Source organism: Desmodus rotundus, chromosome X (assembly GCF_022682495.2).
Source record: "Desmodus rotundus isolate HL8 chromosome X, HLdesRot8A.1, whole genome shotgun sequence".
Taxonomy (NCBI): domain Eukaryota; kingdom Metazoa; phylum Chordata; class Mammalia; order Chiroptera; family Phyllostomidae; genus Desmodus; species Desmodus rotundus.
Window position 1 is genome coordinate 82,179,977 of NC_071400.1, and position 22,613 is coordinate 82,202,589.

At 39.3% G+C, this 22,613-nt stretch overlaps 1 protein-coding gene across 4 annotated transcripts in view; it reads left to right on the forward strand.

Moving 5' to 3' along the window:
- The window catches only part of TAB3 (TGF-beta activated kinase 1 (MAP3K7) binding protein 3), a 60,006-nt gene that overhangs the window by 19,773 nt on the left and 17,620 nt on the right, over positions 1 to 22,613 (forward strand). For all 4 annotated transcript variants that reach the window (XR_008425992.1, XM_053917244.2, XM_053917245.2 and 1 more), the window contains 3 exons: positions 10,807 to 10,998; positions 14,600 to 16,031; positions 17,095 to 17,255. Coding sequence is in view for 3 of the 4 variants with exons in the window: in XM_053917244.2 (XP_053773219.1) it covers positions 10,897 to 10,998; positions 14,600 to 16,031; positions 17,095 to 17,255 (1,695 nt within the window). In the remaining variant the exon portion in view is untranslated. The remainder of the gene's footprint in view (positions 1 to 10,806; positions 10,999 to 14,599; positions 16,032 to 17,094; positions 17,256 to 22,613) is intronic.

The following is a 22,613-nucleotide window of genomic DNA, read 5'->3' on the forward strand; positions in this document are numbered from 1 at the left end:
GGTGGGAGAGGGGATAGAGGGGATAGATGGTAATGGAAAAAAAGACAGTTCAGGCCTTCTCATTCACTTTGTTCATATACGACTATGTAAGGTCACTGAACTTTATTTTTGTTTTTGGGGAAAGTTGGTAGGGGAAAGCAGGGAGTGGCAATATAAGTCCTGTATAGGGAGCATTTGGCAAATAGATAATCACTTGTGGGGAGGAGCATTAACTTTATTGTTTTTTTAATTTTTTAGTTGTTTTTTAAAGATTTTATTTATTTATTTTTTTGAGAGGGGGGGATGGAGAAAGAGAGGGAGAGAAACATCAATATGTGGTTGCCCTCATGTGTCCCCAACTGGGGACCTGGTCCACAACCCAGGCATGTCCCCTGACTGAGAATCGAACCTGTGACCCTTTGGTTCACAGGCCCATGCTCAATCCACTGAGCTACACCAGCCAGGGTGAGCATTAACTTTAAATTTAATCTGAATATGCTTCTCTTTGTTTCTGAGAATTATTTTTAACTTGATAATGCTTTTGATGATTTTTTAAATGTGAATGTTATTTTGATCCATGGCACATCTCTTGAGAATATAACAATATGAAATAGATACAGCAAATATGTCACTATTTCAAAATGGTTTCCACTGTAATGAAAATCCTATAGGATAATTGTTTTAGACATTTTTTGAAGGGCTCATTTAGGGGAAATACTGTATTTTGCCTTGTATAATGCGCTTTTGTGTATAATGCATACCCACGTTTTTGTGCGCAGTATACACAGGATTATTATGCCTATTGTTATGCCCATGGTATGTAATCATTATGCCCATGTATAATGTGCATCCTTATTTCCCCCTCAAAAACGTGGGCAAAAAAGTACGCATTATACATGGCAAAATACGGTAATAACTTGTACATTCTTCTCCCTTGTGATTTGGTAGTGCGTGCACGCGCACACACACACACACACACACATATATATGAAAAATTCTGAAATTAGAACCCTTACCTCTGCCAGTAAAAGATAATATCAGCCATTTCTTGTTGGTGTTTATCACGAAGAATTCACGTTCTGGTACAAAAATTCTGTTTTAAAGCAGTTTTGGGGTTAAACTTTAAAATGTCTTTAAGAGTTATGACATCATCAGAGTCTTACCATGTAGGCAACAGTACAGGAGAATAAAGGTTAAAGCGTAGACTTCAAGTTTGTATCCTAGCTTTTTGCTGCTTAAGTACGTGACCCACAAGCAACCCTCTCTGAGCCTCACACTTCCTCATCTGTAAAATATGGATGATATAATCTCTCCTATGGGATGATAATAGGAATTAAACGAGATAAATCATGTAGCACAGTGCCTGGTACATAATAGGACTCAATAAATATGTTCTAAAAATCAAAACCTACAAAGAAGCCCTGGCTGGTGTGACTCAGTGGATTGAATGCTGGCCTGTGAACCAAAGGGTCGCCAGTTCTATTCCCAGTCAGGGCACATGCCTGGGTTGTGGGTCACGTACCCAGGAGGGGGGCACGTGAGAAGCAACCACAGATTCATGTTTCTTTCCCTCTTATTCTCCTTCCCTTCCCCCTCTCTAAAAATAAATAAAATATTTTAAAAACCCCTGTAAAACAGCAAGAAAATGGATGAAAGTTTTCAAAGGTTTATACTAGTACACATCTCTTTGTTCAACAGTTGTTATTTGGACCAGACCAATCAGAAGAGTGAATGATTCCTTTATTTTTCAATCTTAAAAGTCCTCTCAAGACAAGGCTAACTGTTCTTCAAACCTGGGAAATACTCACCTCACCAAACCTGGCATGCTAATAGTGGTTGTCAGCATGGAGATACTGTTGTCTCCCAGGCACCACTCGGGGGTGTTTCTGGGATTTTACAAGAGGGGCCAGAATGTATAACACCCTGTGACACTTGGAACAGGCTTGCGTGGTAAAGATTTATTGTGTTTACTACCACATCGATAGCACACCATTAATTCGCAGTAGACTGTGTCCTGGCTGGCCTGTGTGGTTCAGTTGCTTGGGCCTTGTCCTACAAACATAAAGGTTTCCAGTTTGATTCCCAGTCAGGATGTGTAAGGAAGGGAGCCAATTGATGTTTTTTTCACTCATCAATGTTTTTCCTCCCTCTCTTTCTTCCTCTTAAAGAAAAAAAAGATACAGTAGACTAGACTGATACTTACAGTAGTCTCTTTAAAAAAATACATTTTTTATTAATTGATTTGAGAGAGACATCAGTTTGTTGTTTCACTTGTTTATGCGTTCACTGGTTGCTTGTTGTATGAGCCCTGAACGGGGGCTGAACCCACAACCTTGGCATACTGAGGCAATGCTCTAACCAGCTGAGCTACCCAGCCAAGGCCTATCTTTAAGCTTCTCTTTAGAGTACATTTTGGGTGTCACAGACCCAGCAAATGCGTTGATGAACAAAGCAAGGCCAGGCCTCTGTGTCTGGGGTCTTGAAGTAGAAACTAGGCAAGCCGGAGGGTGTATGTCCTTTCTAAACCAGGGACTGACTCCTCAGCTTCAGTCAGTTGTTGCTTACTGTTGCTAGACCTCTCATTTTTTCAGAGAGAACCTAGATATTCAAATTTTTATGTAAAATTTCCTTTTTTGTGGTTCAAAAAGTTTTTTGTAAACACTAACAAAGCAGATGGGTGGACTGGATTCAGCTCATAGACCATTGGTTTGTAACCTGTGATTTAATTGTTTTAGGAAGTGAGCTAAAATTCTGGCAGAGGTAAACAGTCTGGGCCATAACAGCACTGTTCATATTTGCTGAGCTTAGAAAAGGTTGTGGAAGGAGAGCACTAGGTATCAGGGCCATTTTCTAGAGTTTGGAGAATCCTAGCATCAGGTCAGAGTTCTGGGGGAGCATCCTCTGTTTAGGAGGAAGAATTCTATTGGGAGAAATCCCAGCAGCTTGCTGCATCTTGTGGTGCCCGTACTCCTGAGTTAGGTGGGGTAGATTCACTCCTGCAGGAAGCTGGAGTGATTCTACTGCAAAGCCTATCATCTCAGACTCCCAGTCTTCATCCTGCCTGAAGAAGTAGGAGCCCTGCAAAGCTAACAGGTAGTAATGGCTTGACCCCACTGCTCTGGGTTTTGTGGCTTTGGAACTGTGATTTATGCCTTCACTGTTTCTTCTTTTTTGATCTAGGCTTACCGCCTACACAACTCCACAGTCCACAGCTGTGGCCATCTGTGCTTTCATGGGGGTGTTTCATGGGTGCCCCAGGAATTTGGTCATGTCCTAGTGTAGCTAATACAGTTAAGGTACTGCCTGGGTCCTCTGCCTGGTTTTAAGGTCATCACTTTCATATTGTATAAAAACTAGCATCCCAATATAATTAATGTTAACAAAGTCCATATGTATTTTGTATAGTTGTTGCACACATTGATATACAGTTGACCCTTGAACAATGTGGGGGTTATGGGTGCTGACCCCTGTGCAGTTGAATACACACACACACACATTTATATATATAAAACTTTTGATTTCCCCAAAACTGAATTGCATTTGTCTTTCAGTATCCCTGGGGGATTGGTTCCAGAATACTCCCCCGCCCCCAATGCCAAAGTCTGCAGATGCTCAAGTTCCTTATATCAAATGGCATAGAATAATCCGTATGGTCAGCCCTCTGGATCCCTGGATTCCCAACCAAGGTTCAAAAATACTGTTTTTAATAAGTGGTTGGCTGAATTTGCAGATGTGAGAGCTGGGGATGTGTATGGCCAACTGTCTGTTTATTGAAAAAATCTGCATATAAGTGACTTGTGCCATTCAAACTCATGTTCTATGGTCAATTGTATATGGACAGGAAGATTGTATGTTTTGATCTGTGTCATATCCAAATCTGTAAGATACTATATGGCAGTGCTTCGTTTTAGTTGTATTTTATGGGATTAAATACAAAAATACAGTGTAATACGTTACTATAAAACTGTTCAAGATTTTTAACTGATTTTTAGAGAGAGGGCAAGGGAGAGAGATGGAGGGAGAGAAACTTGCCTCTTGCACACCTCCAGCCAGTACCTGGCCCACAACCCAGGCATGTGCCCTGACTGGGAATCAAACCAGTGACCTTCCTGTTTGTGGGAAGATGCCTAACCTAATGAGTCACACCAGTCAGGGCTAAAACTAAGTGTTTTTAAAGGAAACGGGCTCATCTTATTGGCTGGAATGTTTTTTATCTGTTGCGTTAAACTCCCAGTGAGCGGAAAGGAAATTGCTTTAAAAAAAAAGGTATTTTAACATTTTATGATCATCAAGAAATTATTAAGTTTGGTAGTGCTATATATTGTGAAATACTTAATGATAATAAACGTCAGTTAGTGCTTCTGTGAGTGAATATACAGGGCAGAGTGCTAATCACCATTAAGATTATATACACGCCCTGGCCAGTGTGGCTCAGTTGGAGTGTTGCCCCCGTAACCGAAAGGATACGGGTTGGGTTCCCCATCCAGATGCATACGGAAGGCAACCAATCCTTCTCTTTTGCATGGATGTTTGTTTCTCTCTAAAATAGAATGAAAGAAACATGTCCTCAGGTGAGGATTAAAAAAAAAAGATCACATACATAGTTTAAGGAGAAGACATTTTAAAATCGGTTTAGATTCCTACTCTTAGTGAAAAGTAGATCTACTTTTAATCATCTTTTCAGATGGTAGCCATCTTTGCGGGTGTGTAAGTTGTTGGCTTCAATTTTAAAGATACTTTTCAATGTTTTTTCAAAGACAACTATTTGCAGCAATTTTTTAAAAAGGCAGTTTCTTCACTTTAGCCCTGCTTCTCACATGTCCTAAAACAGCTGTTGGTACAAGGATTTGTTCCTTTCCTCTCAGTCCTTCATCTCCCACGTACCTGTAACCCCTATTTGGATGATAAACTGTTGAGAGTTTGCTGGCTTTCCCCCCCACCCCCATCCAAGGAAGGGCACACATTATCACTCTGCTGGGAACATCCACGATACCTGCCAATGACATAGTGGAGAGAACACAGACTTTGGAAAAGGAAGGCTTGAATTGCAGTGACAGTTCTGCCATGTGCCCATTCTCAGAGTTTGTTTTCTTATTTGTAAAAAGGAGATGATCATAGCTACCTTTCAGGACATAGGTATTCAATAAAGGGTAGCTGATACCAAGCGTGATAAAAATTAACGGTGACTTTGGCCCAGGTAGCACCAGAGGTTCTGAAGGCTGACAAAACTAGTTGAGAGCCAGTAGTAGCTCCTAAGAGTTCTCAAGTTTGCAGAACCCAAACTCTTGATAGATGAAGCTTTTGTTTTTATTGACCCTTGTTACCTTTTCTTCTCATAAAATGGCATCTGCAATGCCAAAGACAAAATTAGGATTGAGAAATGAATACAATTGTTCTTTGAGGCCACTAGGAAAGCTCAAGTTGAGCTTTTGGGTGCTTCAGAAGCTCTTTATTGATGATGATTAAGTAGCCACCAAGTGTTCTGAATGTGGTTAGCCCCTGAAATATAAAGGGATTATTTCCTGCTATAAAAGCTGTTACCATTTCTGTAAATACAAGTAGATTCAATTACCTAAGGTCTTTTCCTATCATCAAATTAAATGCATTTTACTTTATTTCTTAAACACCTAGTCTATGCTAGGCCCTTTGCCTAGTTAATTGTATGCCCTCAAAGGAGATATTGAATGAGGAAATCTAAGAGCTGTAGGTCTTCCTGTCATCTAAATGAAAATCCTGAAGCCTTAGAGCTATGCTGTCCACTAAGGTAGCCACAGCACTTGCCTAAGGTGGTTGCCGAGCACTTGAAATGTGGCCAGTTCGAATTGAGATGTGCTATAAGTATGAAATACACACTGGATTTCAAGGACTTCATGATTTTTACATTGATTACACATTAAAACAATATTTTTAAAGATTTATTTATTTTTAGAGAGAGGGGAAGAGAAGGAGAGAGGGAGAGAAACATTGATCGGTTGCCTATCAAACACATCCCGACTGGGAATAGAACCAGTGACCTTCCTGTTTGCAGGAAGATGCCCAACCAACTGAGCCACACCAGTCAGGGCAAAACATAATTTTAACTTTCTTAATGTGGCTACTAGAACATTTAAAATGACTCACATATTTTTATTGGACAGTGCTGCCTTAGAGTGTCAGTGATTTGCCAGGGTAGGACTCCTGTGACTACTGTAAATTTGAGATTGCCTTAAACACTAAGAACTTTCTTAAAATGTAAATTATTTCAAAGTCTAAATTGTTAATCTGGTAGACTCTCTTAGCATTTTGGATTTTGGATGTTTTAAAGGGGCAAACTGGAATAATGCATCCATTGATTCAGTGGCCTAAACCTATTTTTCTTTTCTCCTAAGCATTCACAAATGCTTGTTCTACATAGAGATCCCTGATCCCCTAATATTTTATTGGGGTGGGTGTGCAGGAGGTAGGGGATAAGGTTCATCTAAATTGGATTTCTATATACACTCTTCTGTCTTACTAGCTAGATTGGGTTTGCGTAGTGAAATCAATTTTTGTCATTTAACAAACACATGAACAGGTATTAGGCGCGGCTCTGGAAATGTAGTGTGGAACAAGGCATAGCCCCTTCTATTTGTGTGCTGTTTTGTCTTTTAATTTGGAAATAATTCGAAACTGACAGAAATTGCAAGAATAAAAATAGTAGAAAAGAACACCATATACCCTTCATCCAGATTCACTTGTTAACATTTTTTCCTTGTTTGCTTTATAATTTGCTGCCTTTCATTGTGTGTGTGCGTGTGCGTGCATGTTTGTATATACACACGGATACATACTTCCTTCCAGAATCATTTGAGAGTAAGCTGCATGTCATGCCCTTTGCCTCCAAATGCTTCATTGCCTAATTCCTAAAAAATAGGGACCTTCTCATATATAACCATAGCATAGTTATCAAGTTTATCAAGTAAACTTAGTAAATCCAATAAATTTAACATTAGTTAGAATACTTTTTCTTCAGTTAGTATATAGGATTCCGTCGACAATCAGGTATTCAACTTAGTTTTCATGGCTCTATCTACTTTGATTTGTGATATTTTTCTAACCTTAGTCTTTTTATGACATAGGTATTTTTAAGGTGACATTGTCAACCCCCATACCCCCTGCTTTTTTTTTTTTTTAAACAGAACATTTTTAATTTGGGCTTTGTCTATTTCCTCATGAGTAGTTTCAGGTTATTATGCATTCACAACTAGTCTACTATAAAGTAATATGTTCTTTTCAGGATGTCACACCTGGAGGTGTACACTGTCCATTTGGCCTTCATTGGTGATGTTAATTTAATCACGCAGTCAACATGTTGCTCGATTTATCCACTGTATAATTAAATCCCCACCCCCCCACAACTAATAGGCAGTTTCGGGGGGCAGGTACTTTAAGACCATTTATATACCCTAGTCATCATTCAGATTTCCCTCTAGATTTAGCATCCCCTGGTGATTCTTGCTTGAAGCAGTCAGTATAGTGTGATGGCTACAAAATGATGTTTTTCCCAGCTCTAGCGCTCCCTGCATGCTTACCAGTTGGATTCAAATGCAAGCAAAAGCCCTCCCTTCTCGGTGCTCAAAGTGTCACAGATTTGGTCAGGGGAAGCCTTTTTAAGCTGACTCACAGGTCCTAAGACCACTTCCCATCCTTTTTTGAGTACTTCCTTACTCTCTGGTGTAACAGCGCATTATAGGTGGAGCTACAGTTTTATATGAGACCTTCAGGTACACAGGTGGCTTCAGTATAGTGTGTGTGGTTCTACAGCCTGCTCTGGTAGCTTAAGCGTAGTGAAGGGTCCTCTAGCCCAGTGTTAGGAGGAGAGGCAAGGCAGCAGGACTAAGGGGGTGGGTAAGTGGGAGGTGCCACAAATGCCGACAGGGATCAGTATGGCTTGGAGAAGCAGAGGGGAGAGAGGAAGATAGAAAACTATCTCAGGCAGAGAGATGATCATGGGCTAATGCCCTGAGAAAAGGCAACATAGGACATCCATGCAAAGGATCACACAAGGCTGTTTGGTTTGGATACACAGAATGTAGGGAACATGATCAGATTTGCATCTTAGAAAACAAATTCTCTGGCTGTGGTGTGGAGGAAGGCAAGACCGGAGGCAGGGAGACTAGCAGGAAGTTGATGAGTTTCAGACATGCCCTGAATAATAGTAGCTAATGTTTCCTAACTTATGACTGTTTTCCATTTAAATTCTACTGTTATTTCCATTTTATAGATGAAGCTTCAAAGGCTTAAGGATTGCGAATCTTTCCTAGAGACTAATAAATAGCAGAAACAGGGTATAAACCATGACCCACTTGATTTCACACACTGTTTAGTTGGTTGTGCAAGAACAGGAAGTCAAGGATCACACCCTGGTTTCTAATTTTGTTAACTGAGTGGTAACATTCATGGAGAGAACAGAGAGCCTTTGGGGGGAAGGGTTGTGGTAAGGAGTTCCTTCTTGGACATACTGATATCTTTGGGTGTATCTTTATGATGCTGTGTTGTAGGCAGTTGGCTCTATGTGTCTGGACTCTTGGAGAGAATATGATGTTTAAGATACCAATTTGGGAATCATCAGCCTTTAAATGTTTTTGAAACCTTAGTAGTGGGCCTGATCGCTGGGCAAAACCAGGTGAAATGAGAAGAGGGTTAGGGCGAAAATAAGGGAAACGTTAATGTAAGAACAGATGGGAAGAAACCAGGCTAGTAGGATGTCACAGAGGCTGTGCGTCAGATGCTTCAGATTTCAAGGAGCCTAGGGACCAGAAGATACATCATCTGGATTTAGCAGCAGAGAGATGATGGAGAGAGTATTTCAGTGGAAGTGAGATGCATCACACTAGAATAGACTAAGGAGTGAATTGCAGGGTTCAGAAAAGTACAAAGTGGCCAGAAGGCCCGTGTATGTGCACACTGGAAGTTATCTGTATTCTTCACCCACATTTTACTTTTTCCTCAGGTTCCTTAGACATCTTCTGTGTTGATGGTTGCAAGTCATTAAAGCAGTCCCTAATAGCTCTTTTTACCTATGGTTAGGCAGAGTCTTGTACGTAAGGGCTTTGTAAGAATACATAACTCTTGACAGTCTTGGCCTCGAAAAGGAAAAAGAGACAGCTAGATGCCCAGTATAAGTCACAGATTGCATGCAAAATGAAATTCCATGCCTATAATTAAAATCAAGTTAAAGCCCTGGCTGGTGTAGCTCAGTCGATTCAGCATGGGCTGTGAACCAAAGGGTTGCCAGTTCAATTCCCAGTCAGGGCACATGCCAGGTCCCCAGTGGGGGGCATGTGAGAAGCAACCACACACTGATGCTTCTCTCCCTCTTTCTCCCTTCCTTCCCCTCTCTGTAAAAATAAAGTCTTTCAAAAAATGAATCAAACTAGAGGTTCCATGATATTTGTTTTTAGTTACTACTTAGTTATAAACCAGCAAAAGTAAATCAGTATTTTCCTTAAATACTTTTATTTTTAAATTATTTCCTGTATTTCTCTGCATTGCTTTAAGTAGTGGTATGATGTAAAGTTCTGAGGCCTGTTTGCACTGATAGAAAATTTGTTGTGGGATGACTCTCCCTTATGTGTGTGGTTTAGACATGTATTTTATAATTATGATTTCCATGAATCCTATGAAGATGCAGGTGATTACTTCTCATTCTTTTTTTATTTTTAATTCATTTTGAGAGAGAGGGGGAAGGGAGGGTGGGAGAGAGGGAGAGAAACATTGATGTGAGAGGGAAACATTGATCAGTTGACTCTTATATGCACCCAACCTGGGGACCAACCCTGCACCCACAGCCTGGGCCTGTGCCCTGACAGGAAATTGAACCGGCGGTCTTTCCCTTTGCAGGATGATGCTCAACCCACTGAGCCACACTGGTCAGGGCTACTTCTCATTCTTAAAAATACTTGACTATCTAGTGAGTGAGCACAGCCATAATATTATGAGATTGTATGGTATGCACTGTATGATTTTCTGCCCTTTTAAAAATGGGAAATAAGGATTAAAAAGTAGATTGGTTAATTGACCCTTGATGCTGCCATTAATTTATGATTTCATTATACTGCATTAGTTGCTTTATTTACATGGGTGCTTAACTCAACTAGCGCCGGTAAGATTGGGAATCAGAGTCTTCTACTCACACGATACTCCCACATCCTGCCATTTCAGCACTTGTGCCAGTGGCATCAGAACTAGGTGAAAGCTTAGCTGGGCAGGTCTGGCTAATGATGGGCCACCACCAACATTTTTGAAAACAAAGGATTCCACATTTCCATTTTTGTTTGCCCGGGTGTTTCATTTAGACATTGGGTTTCCTTCACTCAGACTTCAAATTCAAACCTTTTGGCTTCAAAGTACAGGGAGAATGTAAGGCAAACAAGACAAGTGTGCTTTGTGGTGATATTATCAAGTCTTTGTTTCCTTATTTTATTATTTCAGACACCAAAATAATTACTCTGCTTTAGAGAAGTGCTTGGGGAAAAATGAGGGATTATGTATAAGTAGGCTTTCTCAAGGCTAGAAAAATACGGTTGCCAAATAATAGAACTCTGCACTTTAAATCTAGCTGCTTTTTTGGTGTTGTTTGAACAATTAAATGAAACTGAAGGGAGGGTGGCTTTTTTTCTTTCTTTTTAAACCAGTGATGGCTGTATTACATCAGAAAAGTCTTTGGCTAAGTTGAATTTGTCAGTTTTCTAACATTGGAATTGGGTATACTTATGTAGGTCTCCATTTGAATATATTAATGGTTTGTATTTGAATAAAGTGAACTATGTAATTAAATTTAACCATACTTTTAATTTCTTTTAACAGAAAATGACTGCGGTGCTGGAAGAACATTGCTATTGGAAGGCCGGTTAGCATCCATTTCCTGAGAGAGACTTGACCACCATTTGCTCTGGCATGGCGCAAAGCAGTCCTCAGCTTGATATGCAGGTTCTCCTTGACCTCCGACAACGTTTCCCTGAGATTCCAGAGGGCGTGGTGTCTCAGTGCATGTTACAGGTAGATTACCCACCAATGATAGTGATGTTAAGCTAATTTTTCCTTTTTAGAGCTGGCTTTGTGTTGTGGCGAGTAGAACTTGGTTACATTTTCTTATACAGGGGCTGGGGGTGACATTTAGAGCAGAATTTAGGCTGGATAATCTTTGTTGTGGGGGTCTTGCTTTGTGCAGTGCAGAATGTTTAGCAGCATCCCTTACTTCCACCGACTAAATGCCAGTAGTATCCCCACACTTGTGACAGCCGAAAATGTCTCGATGACCTGGCTGAATGTCTGATGGAACACAGAATCCACCCCCTCCCCCACCAATTAAGAGAAAAAAAGTACATGTAGCAAAAAGGGAAAAAGATCCTCACATTTCACTTCTTAAACTGCCTGGGCTGTGTCACCAGACCCCAAATCTGTAGAATTGAATTTTGAAACTCAAATTTAGAACTACTATATATTTTTGAGCCTATTTTTAGAAGTTTACTTCTAAAGTAGAGTTTACTCCCTTTCTTACTGTTTTTCTAGTTGGTAAATGCTTTCTAACACATCTAATTCTTTTGTTTAATCACATTCCTTTTGTCTTCTCTTCCATTAAAATATATTTCATCTTTGACAGACCATGTCTTTCCACTCAGGAGGCAACAGAGAAACAGTAGTAACACTGCCCCTGGTGACTTTTATATCATCCATGACAGGGTCTCAGAGTGTTGGCAGAGTTACAGCATTTCCCTTTTTGGTTGACGTTTGGGAGCAGCACTTCTGTCTTGCCTACTGCGCTCCCTCAAACAGTCAGTTCGCACTCTACCTTTCTGCAGTGCGAGTGACTCAGGATAGCACCTACACCCGCTTACAGTTGAGACTCGCACAACAGTGCTGGCGACAGAGGTGCTTCTTTTGTTTGCAAGCCCTTCTACTAGACCTAGACCTTTGGGCTTATGATTTTAGTGTGATCGTTGGTCTCTGGGGTATTGTTTTATTTACTTATTTATTTTTGACACGCATTCCCAGTTTGAATCTTCTGCTCTTAAGCCTCTCTCCTTTGGTCTCAAGCAGAGCAATGGTATTTCCCACTGGAGTGAAGCCAAGTGAGGCTCTGGGTTAAAGCACTTCCTAGCAATCTCCTAGGGCCCCACCTAGCTCTGCTGTTTTGTTTTTATTTTTTGAACTTTATTTTATTTAGCCTGTTATTACCTGTGTTTTTTCATGGCTTAGTGTCTTTACCTTACCCCAAAGTAAAGGAATGGAACTGTAAATTCAACTCAGTGAGCATTTCGTGATGATTTACATTGTCCTTACTAGTCTTTTACTTTTTTTTGTTCCTTTGGGATTACTAGAGTTAATTCATATGGAATTTACCACCTACTGGGTCTGGAAATTTCCTCTATTTGCATTAAAATATATGAGACTCAGTAGTTTGCATTTAATACATAATCCTTACAGCCTCTCTCTGGGCTATCATCCCTCAATTTAGGATCACTTTTTGAGAGTATAATGCTTTTTTACATTGGTTTTTTCAAGAGTGTTCATAGGTCTTCATAAAAATTCTGACCTCTTTAAACAATTTTGATTTTTTTTGTTCTTCATGTTTACTGTTTGGAATTTTTAAAAGACATTTAGCAGGTCAAATGTGACACTTGAATCTATTCTGGTGGTATTCTTTTTAAAATACTTCTGTAAACATAATACTTAAATATCTTTTTTGTGTTAGTAAATTTTTTTGTTCCATGGGAAAATTTACTCAACTTGTCACTGTAGACCATGCATTTGAAATAGGCTGACAAATCCAACTTTGTATCCTTTTGAATTTTGATCCTTTTTGCAGCAATACTAATTACACTACCTAATTCAATGTAGAAAACTGCTTTTGGTTCCAAATAAAACTCTAGTTTGTGTTCTGCCCTTAAACCATTGGTTTATAAAAACTTTAAGGAGATAGTTTTATTTTCACTTTTCATGTTTTTTCCCTTCAGCTAAGTAACATTTTCTAGTTGGCAATCAATTTGAATCCTTGGAATCCAAATTTACTTAATATTAGCTTTTCTCTCTTGATAAGCATAATTTCCAAGGATAAGAAAAAAACCCAGTCTTTGAGAGTTCTAATTATTATATTCTTAAATTTCAAAATTGTTTTTTCCTATGGCTCCATATTTAAATTTGAGTATCAAAAGCTTTACATAAGAAAAAGGATAAAAGTTATCTACGGAGTTTTGATAACTCCAATTCTTTAAATTTCTGAGAATTCATTTTGCAGAGGTTTTTTGCTTGACCAAATGACCAAATCTTCTTTACTATACTTTTGGCCCAACATCCTCTCCTTTGAAATCTCTGTGTTTAGGGGAAAGAGCACCGGAAGTCAGGAGACCAAGACTAGACCTGGCTCTCCAGTAAACTGGTGTAGTGCCGTTGGCAAGCCGTGCACCTTCCCTGGCATCCCTTCCTTATCTGTAAATGAGTTAGTCCTCCCAGCTCTAAAATTGCAGCCGTGTATGTCCTGTCTTAGGTTTAACTTTATTTGGTTCTTGGCCGAAGTATAGTGTTCTTTTCATTTTTAGATAAAATAATACTTTCCTTTAAAATAAATACATGGTAATAGGTATGTATGTTCATATTTGTATGTATATTTATAAAGTACAGAGGTGATGCTAATTGAGAAGTGTTAATAGATTATTTCAAAGGCAATGAATAATAGTGTTTTGGGCTAATAAAATAGTTCTAAATTTTGTATTCGTGGAAACTTACCTTGTATTGTAAAATTTAAAAAAGAGGGAACCTGTTAAGAGTTTCATTACTGCAATTGGAACATCTGATATGTTTGTTTGCTATTACCATCTTTGCACGTGTATGTATAACTCAAAAAATTCAAATCCTCTAAATGATTTTGAAAATGTACCAAGCTACCTTTCATTGGGTAAACTCGAGACTGTAGGAATGTAAAGAATGAAGTCAGTCAAGACCTGGTTTCATGTTAAATCACCATAACTTTGGTGACGTCGCGGAGCCATAGTTCAAAAAGTGGACTTCGTTGTTCAACCTAACCATTCATAATGATACAGGCATAACGTTGGTTAAAAGAAAAGTGAAAGCCGCTTTAGAATTTTTATTGTTTTGACTTTAGAAATTTTACTATAATTTTTTTCTCCTTTTGTGGTTTCAGTGCATTTAGAAAACTAAAGCATGATTATTTCCATGTTTACCAGTTTAAATATTAATGATGGCTATTACTTATACTTGTATATTGCAGCAATTATGGTGAATCCAAGATTAGCCCAGCATTTTAATTTGTTGAGATGCAGCAAGTATAAAATGAGGCCTGGATTTGGAGTCAGAAAAGTTGGGCTTGAGTCACAATGTTCATTAGTAGGTACTTTATATTTCTGTAGCAGTAGCAGTAGCGGTAGTCCTAGTTATGTGATCTAAATGTCTGTAAAATAATATGAATCGTTCGAGATCTCCTTTTCAGGATAGATGACCATGAAGCTTTTTGTGCTTAAAATATTGTTCTCTGCTTATTCTGTGACAGTCATATATGCATAACTCTCTGGCAAAAGCTTGCCTTCCGCTATTAGGATTTGTTAATCTTGCCAATGTTACTTTTACCATTTTTCTCCCCTAGAATAACAACAATCTTGAAGCCTGTTGCCGAGCCCTTTCCCAGGAGAGTAGCAAATACTTATATATGGAATACCATAGTCCAGATGACAACAGGATGAATAGAAATCACCTTTTGCATATTAACTTGGGCATCCATTCTCCTGGTAGCTACCACCCAGGAGATGGAGCCCAACTTAATGGTGGTCGAACACTGGTACATAGCTCAAGTGATGGACACATTGATCCACAGCATGCAGCAGGTAAACAGCTGATATGTTTAGTTCAGGAACCACACTCGGCTCCAGCTCTTGTGGCTGCTACTCCCAGCTACAATCCATTTTTTATGAATGAACAGAACAGAAGTGCAGCTACTCCTTCACAGCCACCTCAACAGCCATCTTCCATGCAAACAGGAATGACTCCATCTGCTATGCAAGGGCCTTCACCACCGCCACCTCCTTCATACATGCACATACCTCGGTATAGTACAAATCCAATTACTGTTACAGTATCCCAAAACCTCCCTTCTGGACAGACTGTACCAAGAGCTTTACAAATTCTTCCACAAATTCCAAGCAATCTCTATGGGTCTCCTGGTTCTATTTATATTAGACAGACATCTCAGAGTTCATCAGGAAGACAGACTCCTCAAAGTACGCCGTGGCAGTCTTCACCACAGGGCCCAGTGTCTCATTATAGCCAACGTCCTTTACCTGTTTATCCACATCAACAGAACTATCAGCCTTCTCAGTATTCTCCCAAACAGCAACAGATCCCTCAACCTCCTTACCATTCGCCACCTCCTTCTCAGTGTCCTTCACCCTTCAGCTCTCCACAGCATCAAGTGCAGCCTCCCCAGTTGGGCCACCCGAGTTCCCACATCTTCATGCCACCTAGTCCTTCAACTACTCCACCCCATCTGTATCAACAAGGACCTCCTAGCTATCACAAACAGGGAAACCATTCAGTAGCTTATCTCCCATACACACCATCTAGCTTACCCAAAGGATCCATGAAGAAGATAGAAATTACAGTTGAACCCTCTCAAAGGAGTACTTCACCTATCAGTAACCAGCCGTCTCCACGGAATCAGCACTCACTGTACACAGCCACCACTCCACCTTCAAGTTCTCCTTCAAGAGGGATAGCCAGTCAACCAAAACCTCCATTTAGTGTTAACCCTGTGTATATTACATATACACAGCCACCTGGACCTTCATGTGCTCTATCACCATCTCCTCGGGTGATACCAAACCCGACTACAGTTTTCAAAATTACTGTAGGCCGAGCAACGACTGAAAATCTTTTAAATTTAGTGGACCAAGAAGAACATTCTGCAGCCCCAGAACCTATTCAGCCCATTTCAGTGATACCAGGCTCTGCGGGAGAAAAGGGAAGCCATAAATATCACAGGAGTTCTAGTTCTGGATCAGATGATTATGCCTATACACAAGGTAATTAAAGCCCTTTTGTGAAATTTAATCTTTGTGGTGGGATGGCAATTTCCTATTCAAAGTGAAATCATTTGTATTAGCTATTTAGTTTCAGTTAAATGTTTCGTAATAGTATTTATTAAATATTGGCCAATAGCATTGCTATTAAGAATAGGGTTAGTGCTTGAGAATCATCTACAGAGCTTCTTTTAAAATATGAAAATGTAGGCATGTAATAGTTACCTATATTGACAATTTTCTTAGGAAGAACAGCCATCGGGAGAAAAATGTAGATAAGTGAAATTGATACTGTCATAAATACAAACTACGGAGTGGGAAAAAGAGATGCATAGAGGTTGGACTAAAGTCGACCAAGGTGAAAGTATTTGAATCTTGTCTCAAAGAGGATGGCTTGAAGGATGCAATGATATTTATAAGAAGTTGGGTTGGTAATGAACATTGTTAGATTAGTTAAAAATAGACCTAACTAAATATAAAGGAGAATCGAGATCGTTTCAAGACATCTGAGAGTTTAGTGTTCTTTTAGTATATAAGGAAAGTAATCGATTGTAATTCAGTATGCCTGGTTTTGAGCCTGTTTAAAAAAGGCAGTTAAAGAGAATGTTAGGGAAACTAAGGAGGGCACAACAAGCACAACATACAGATGATGTCATCTTGGCAACAGTTACTGTATTTTTCAGACTGTAAGATGCACTTTCCCCCCAAATTTGGGAGGAAAATGGGGGTGCGTCTTATACTCCGAATGTAGCTTACCTGGTTTGCAGGGGTGGGGAGGGCGGAGCGGGGTTTGTTTGTTTGTTTGTTTTCCCTTATTTTCCTCCTCTAAAACCTAGGCGTGTCTTATGGTCCCGTGCATCTTATAATTCGAAAAATACAGTACGAGCTAAGTTAAAACAGATATTGAGGCAGAATAGCATTAGAGAGACACGAAAATGAATGCCAACTCAAGTTGAATGACAGGGTTTCTTACAGGTATTTTATACATTAGCAATGCATATAGAAATTTCCTGGTTACTCGTTCAATGTTATTCTCTGCAATGACTTTATCTGTAATGCTATATAGCCTTGCTGTTACATCAGCGAGCAAGGATGGAGAGGTTAGCAAAGCAATTGAAACTTGAGAAAGAGGAGCTAGAGCGATTGAAGGCTGAAGTTAACAGTATGGAGCATGACCTGATGCAGAGACGGCTCAGAAGGGTCAGCTGCACCACTCCGATTCCAACGGTAAGTGATCTGTTGGGATGTATTGATAGGAAGGTGTTCTGTTTCTGGCAGTGTTTTTGTTTTTATACGGTGGATGAAGGACTTTTGCCTTCAGTAGTTCTCGTCAAAATAATTGCATGCTTTGTTTTTTCACATGTATGAATTCCAGAGGCCCATTGATAGTTTCACATGCTGATAATTATAATCAAGGTATAGATCTCATTTACAATAAATTGCTTTGTCAAAATAGAAATGAAAAGTTCACCCCAGGCAAATCTTTTATAAATTGTTCTCATGTATTCATGTATTCTCCTAAGCATATTACATATATTTTTGCAAACATTTAAAAATTATTTTTCTAAGTATGTTAATTCACATGAACTACAATGAGATTAATATGAATTTTGGGAGTGTTGACTATGGACTATTTTAAGGCAGAGCACTTTTGTTAGGTGTAAATAATTGTAGAAACTAAGATAACAGTATTGACAACGGTCCTAACAGGAACTGCTCTAATGAAAAGATTTGGATAATATATTTTAACATGTTCATTAATATTTAATAAAGATCTTGAACAATTCTGAAAATTTTGAAACAAGTCTTTAAAATCTTGAGACATCAAAAACTTTCTCTGATCCAACCACCTATCATTTTGCCTTTTAACATTTATTCAGTCAACGAGTGGATTTTACAGTGAATGTGGTCCAGTGCTAGGTTCTTAGTGGGAGACGTCCCGTAGATCCATCAACAGATAATACAGTGGGGTAAGCCCTCGGTATGCTCAGTTAGTGATAAGGGAACTCATATGCCAATTAGTTTGTTTACATCAGTGCAGTTCTCTGCTGTCTCACATTCCTGCTGAAATGCCATTCTAAAGCTCTGCACGTACACATCCTGTCTGTTCTTCAGGGCTCAACTCGATCTCTGCCTTTTCCAGAGCCATTCCTCATTTCCTACCCTCTCCAAACTAAGAGTGACCTCTCTCTCTCAAAGTTTACAAGCTTAGAGAAGGCAGCACATATCAGGCCTCCTGCAGATAGTATGTCTGCAGCTGTGGCCCAATAGAAAAGTTTTTAACTGGGTTTCATGGCTTCAAAGGAGATCTGTGAGTGCCTGAGATTATGTGCAGTTTCATATGTATATTTGTATGGGAAGCAGGTCCACAGTTTTCATTTGATTTTCATAAGGTTATTATTAGATTGAAGGAAAAAAGGGTAAGGAACCACTGCCCTGAACAGTATACTATTGCTGTATCTGTAGAGGAAAGGAGAAGGCATTTTAGAAAAGAACATGAACACTTGAAGTCAAGACAGACTTTCAGCAGGCAGCAACTACAGTTCCCTCTCTTAAGCAGAGATTTCTGATTAATGTGCATGGGTGGAATGGGGCTTAGACCTTGAACACTTAAGTTCAGGTGTTTGACCTTTATTCTGCTGATCATGGGAAACCAGTGGATGTTTTTGAAAAGATAATTTAGTGAATTTTTTCCTAATACTGAAAACACTTGGAAAAATGGTATTTCTGCCTCATTTTTTCTCACTTGAAATCTTTTTTAATTTCTCTTTAAGTTAGAAAAAAAAATTTTTTTTTAATTTTTAGGGAGAGGGGAAGGGAAACATCAATTGGTTGCCTGTTCCACACGCCCAACCAGGGACCTGGTCCACAATCTAGGAATGTGCCCTGATGGGGAATCGAATGGCACTCTCTCAGTTTGCAAGCTGATGCTCAATCCACTGAGCCACACCTGCAGGGCTCACTTGAAATCTTTATTGAATCCTCTGATAAGGGGAGATACTGAAGAATGTAACTCATATGGGAAACTACCTGTGGTGGTTGGACACTTGGAGTCCTTTGGGTACTTGTATGGCAGAAACAAATTTTCTTAGCATATAAGTTATTTTCTCTGACATAACCATATAAGCGTTGATTAGCAGCCTGTTCCCATGTGATAATCCCTGCTAAATAAAGCCTATTGGCTCTTTGTTGTTGGAAGTAGAGAATTGTCCAATGTACTGTAGTGTAGGTTAGTTAGTGTTTCACAAAACCCATGTTTTACTTGAGAGCTTTTATTGATGAGACTTCCTTAGAAAAAGAAAAAGAGCGAAGTCGATGAAACTGCTGTTCTGGGCTCTAATTTATTTTAAACCTTTTATTAAGAGAATTTCAAAGATAAATAAAATAGACAGAATAGTATAATGAACTCCCATGTAGCCATCATCCAGCTTCAAAAATTGATTGCTCATGTGGGTGATAATATTTAAGAAGTGAGAAATTTGAGTGTGTGCTTCCCACATGTTTCTGCTGCCAGGCCTTGAGTAAAATGGGGACTCCTGGAGTTCATGGCTGAGGGACAATATGGTTAAGACAGTGACCTCTTGATTCAGGTGTGAATTCAAACCCTTCTTTTGCTGATCTCATGTCACTCGTATGTCCTTGGATAAGAAACCTTCTCTATGCTTGTTTTCTTATCTATAATATATGTGAGTACCCATCTCATGGGATTTTTGTTAGGATTAAATAACACATTAAACAATATATAATGCCCAACAAATTGTAAGTATTCATATAAGTTAAAGGTTGGTCGCAGGATACTAGAAAAATCTGCTTAAGATACATACACAAATCTGAAGCATTTTGTAAAAATTATTTCCTTTTAAGTTTAGGAACATGCACACCACAAGGGTATATTATATGTAGGATATTAATCAGAAAACAAAGGATTTGTCAGAAATCCCTTTTTGTTCATCGAGGCTCATTTGAGGCACCATGACGTAGTTGAAAGAGTGCCCATAGGCTCTGGAGCCAGAACACTGACCGGTTATGTCTGACTTCTCTGCAGTTGATTTTCCCTTACTAAAAAAAGGAATATAACAAGCTCATTTTAATATTTTGGTCAAGATCAAGAGACAGTGTATTGTATGTAAAGTGTCTGGTGTGTTGTAGCTGCTCATTAAAGTGGCTATCCTGATTTATCATTGTCCCACTCCTGTAGATTATGCAATAGAGAATGGACTCTTTTGGTAATGAGCACATATTGCTACCTTCAGATTATCAAACACTCATTTCTTTTAAAGCAGTGTGTGAAAAATCGGTTAGAAGTGTGCCTAATGAGACTGGAGTGCATATTTGTGACCACAGCTTGTGTACAGTTGCAGAAACTTAGAGGAACTAAGGAGGGCGGAAGTACAAGGTGCATCACCACCATATTTCTCAGTCTACTATTTGCCAAGCATTGTATAAATGCCATGGGAGATGTCATCTCTTTCTAGGAACCTGTGTGTGTGTGTGTGTGTGTGTGTGTGTGTGTGTGTGTGTGTGTGTGTGTGTGTGTGTGTGTGTGTGAGTGAGAGAGAGAGAGAGAGAGAGAGAGAGAGAGAGAGAGAGAGAGAGAGAAAGAAGAAAATGTAAGGCAATAAACCAGAAGTGCCAGCCAACTGAATGGTAGTGCTATTAGATGCCTTCAGAGTTCGGAGACAGAAATGTTAGTTTTCTGCTGGTAGGGTTCAAAGATGAGACAATTTCATGGAGGAGGGGGAAAGTTAAGGATACATAGACTTTTAATAGGCAGAGAGCTGCCTATTACCCCACCCCCAAAGTTTTTCCTCCCATTCATCTTGTTCTGATTAATTGCGTTTTTGGATTAACCCACCACTTAGTCCCAACTGCATAATTGGGGCCAAGCCACTAAAGACCATCCTCGGTCTTCAGCCTTGGTCTCTGTGACACAGCTTCTCAAAAGTGCTGGAATAGTTGACTCAAGGTATTTTTGTCACCTTTTAAAAAAAAGTTTAGAATTTTTCACTTTGCAATAACAGATATAAACATCCTGGTCATTTACAAACAACTGTCAGTTACACACAGCCACTCTGGAAACCCCTTCTCCATGAAAAACTATTTTTTTATAAATGGTAGTAACTTGCAGAAACAACTTTTCCGCTCAGTCAAAAGCTATGAAAAAGGACACAGGAGTCTTGCAAAGGAAACTGTTAGATCAGTGAGTTCCACTGGTTCTACTGTCTTTGGGAATTGTTGTTATAAGCAAATGTACAGTATTGTAATATTTTCATACTTACTTATAGAACTTCACTATTCAGGGCTGCCGTGGCTGAGACATTCCCACCCTGCCCCCAACATATAGGAATGATCAGCTTCTTCAGGTGCTTGACTTTGCCGATAGGATTCTACAAAGAAAATAGGTTCTTTCACAAATCCTAGTAAGACAGCATTAGTCTTTGGCATCCTTGAACAATTGCTTTAGCTAAAGTCTTAATATTGCCTGGTAGACAGGGTATTACGTGTTAATGTCACATGGTTTACCCATGGGAATAAGAAGAGAAAAGCAACCCCTAATAAATATTTCTAAATGACTTTTATGTTCTCCTGGCATTCTTAGGGATTATAGCTCTTACTCTGTTTTGCCTGCTATAGCACTTACTTTAAGCTTTTTTAAAAAAGATTTTATTTTCAGAAAGGGGGGGAGAAAGGGAGGGAGAGAAACATGGATCAGCTGCCTCTTGCACACCGCCAACCAAGGAACCTGGCCTGCAGCCTAGGCGTGTGCCCTGACCGGATTCAAACAAGAGACCTTCGCTTTGTAGGATGACACCCAACCCACTGAGCCACACCAATCAAGGCCTTATTTTAAACTTTTGATAGCTGCTAATTTAGTGGGCCTTCCCAATTATTCTAGTAGTACCTCCTAACAGCATAAGATCTTGCATTGCAGTGAATTAAAATAACCCTTTTTGCTCATTTTTCTTCACTCTTACAATAGCATAGTATTTGGTTTTTAGCAAACTACATGTTTTTAACAGAATGGGATTTTATTTTGTCTTCCTGTCATAGCAGGTGTTTATCTTTTACTTTGTAAAATCACCTTAGAAACTGAGTCAATATCTAGGCTGTGCTGAAAGCGTCAGTACTCACACCTCTGGAGCCTAAGCCCTAACTTTTTTCCTGTACATATATGTAAAATAATAAAGGGATTCAGGATGTAAGGGGAAATAAAGGCTTCCAAAAAGCTTTGTTTAACTGAATAGGGCTCTCTTCACATTTCAGTGTCTTATGTATGCCCCCCTAAAGGCCTAACAAGTAGGCTGGGCTGGAAAGGTCCAGGCAGAAGGAAACAAAGTTGGAAGAAGAATGGAATCCATTTGTTCCTGAAATTTTCATGTATTAGATTAATTGGTTATATGTATAGAAGACTTAAATACAAATTCTATCTCTTTTATAACCTTGGGGAAATTACATAACCTCTGTGCCTCAGCTTCCTCATGTATAAATTGTGAGTGATATTAGTACTTAACCTTGAAAGAGTGTTTTAAGGAAAGAATGAGAGAATTTTGGTGAACACAGTGTCTGCCACTCAGTAAGTGTTAA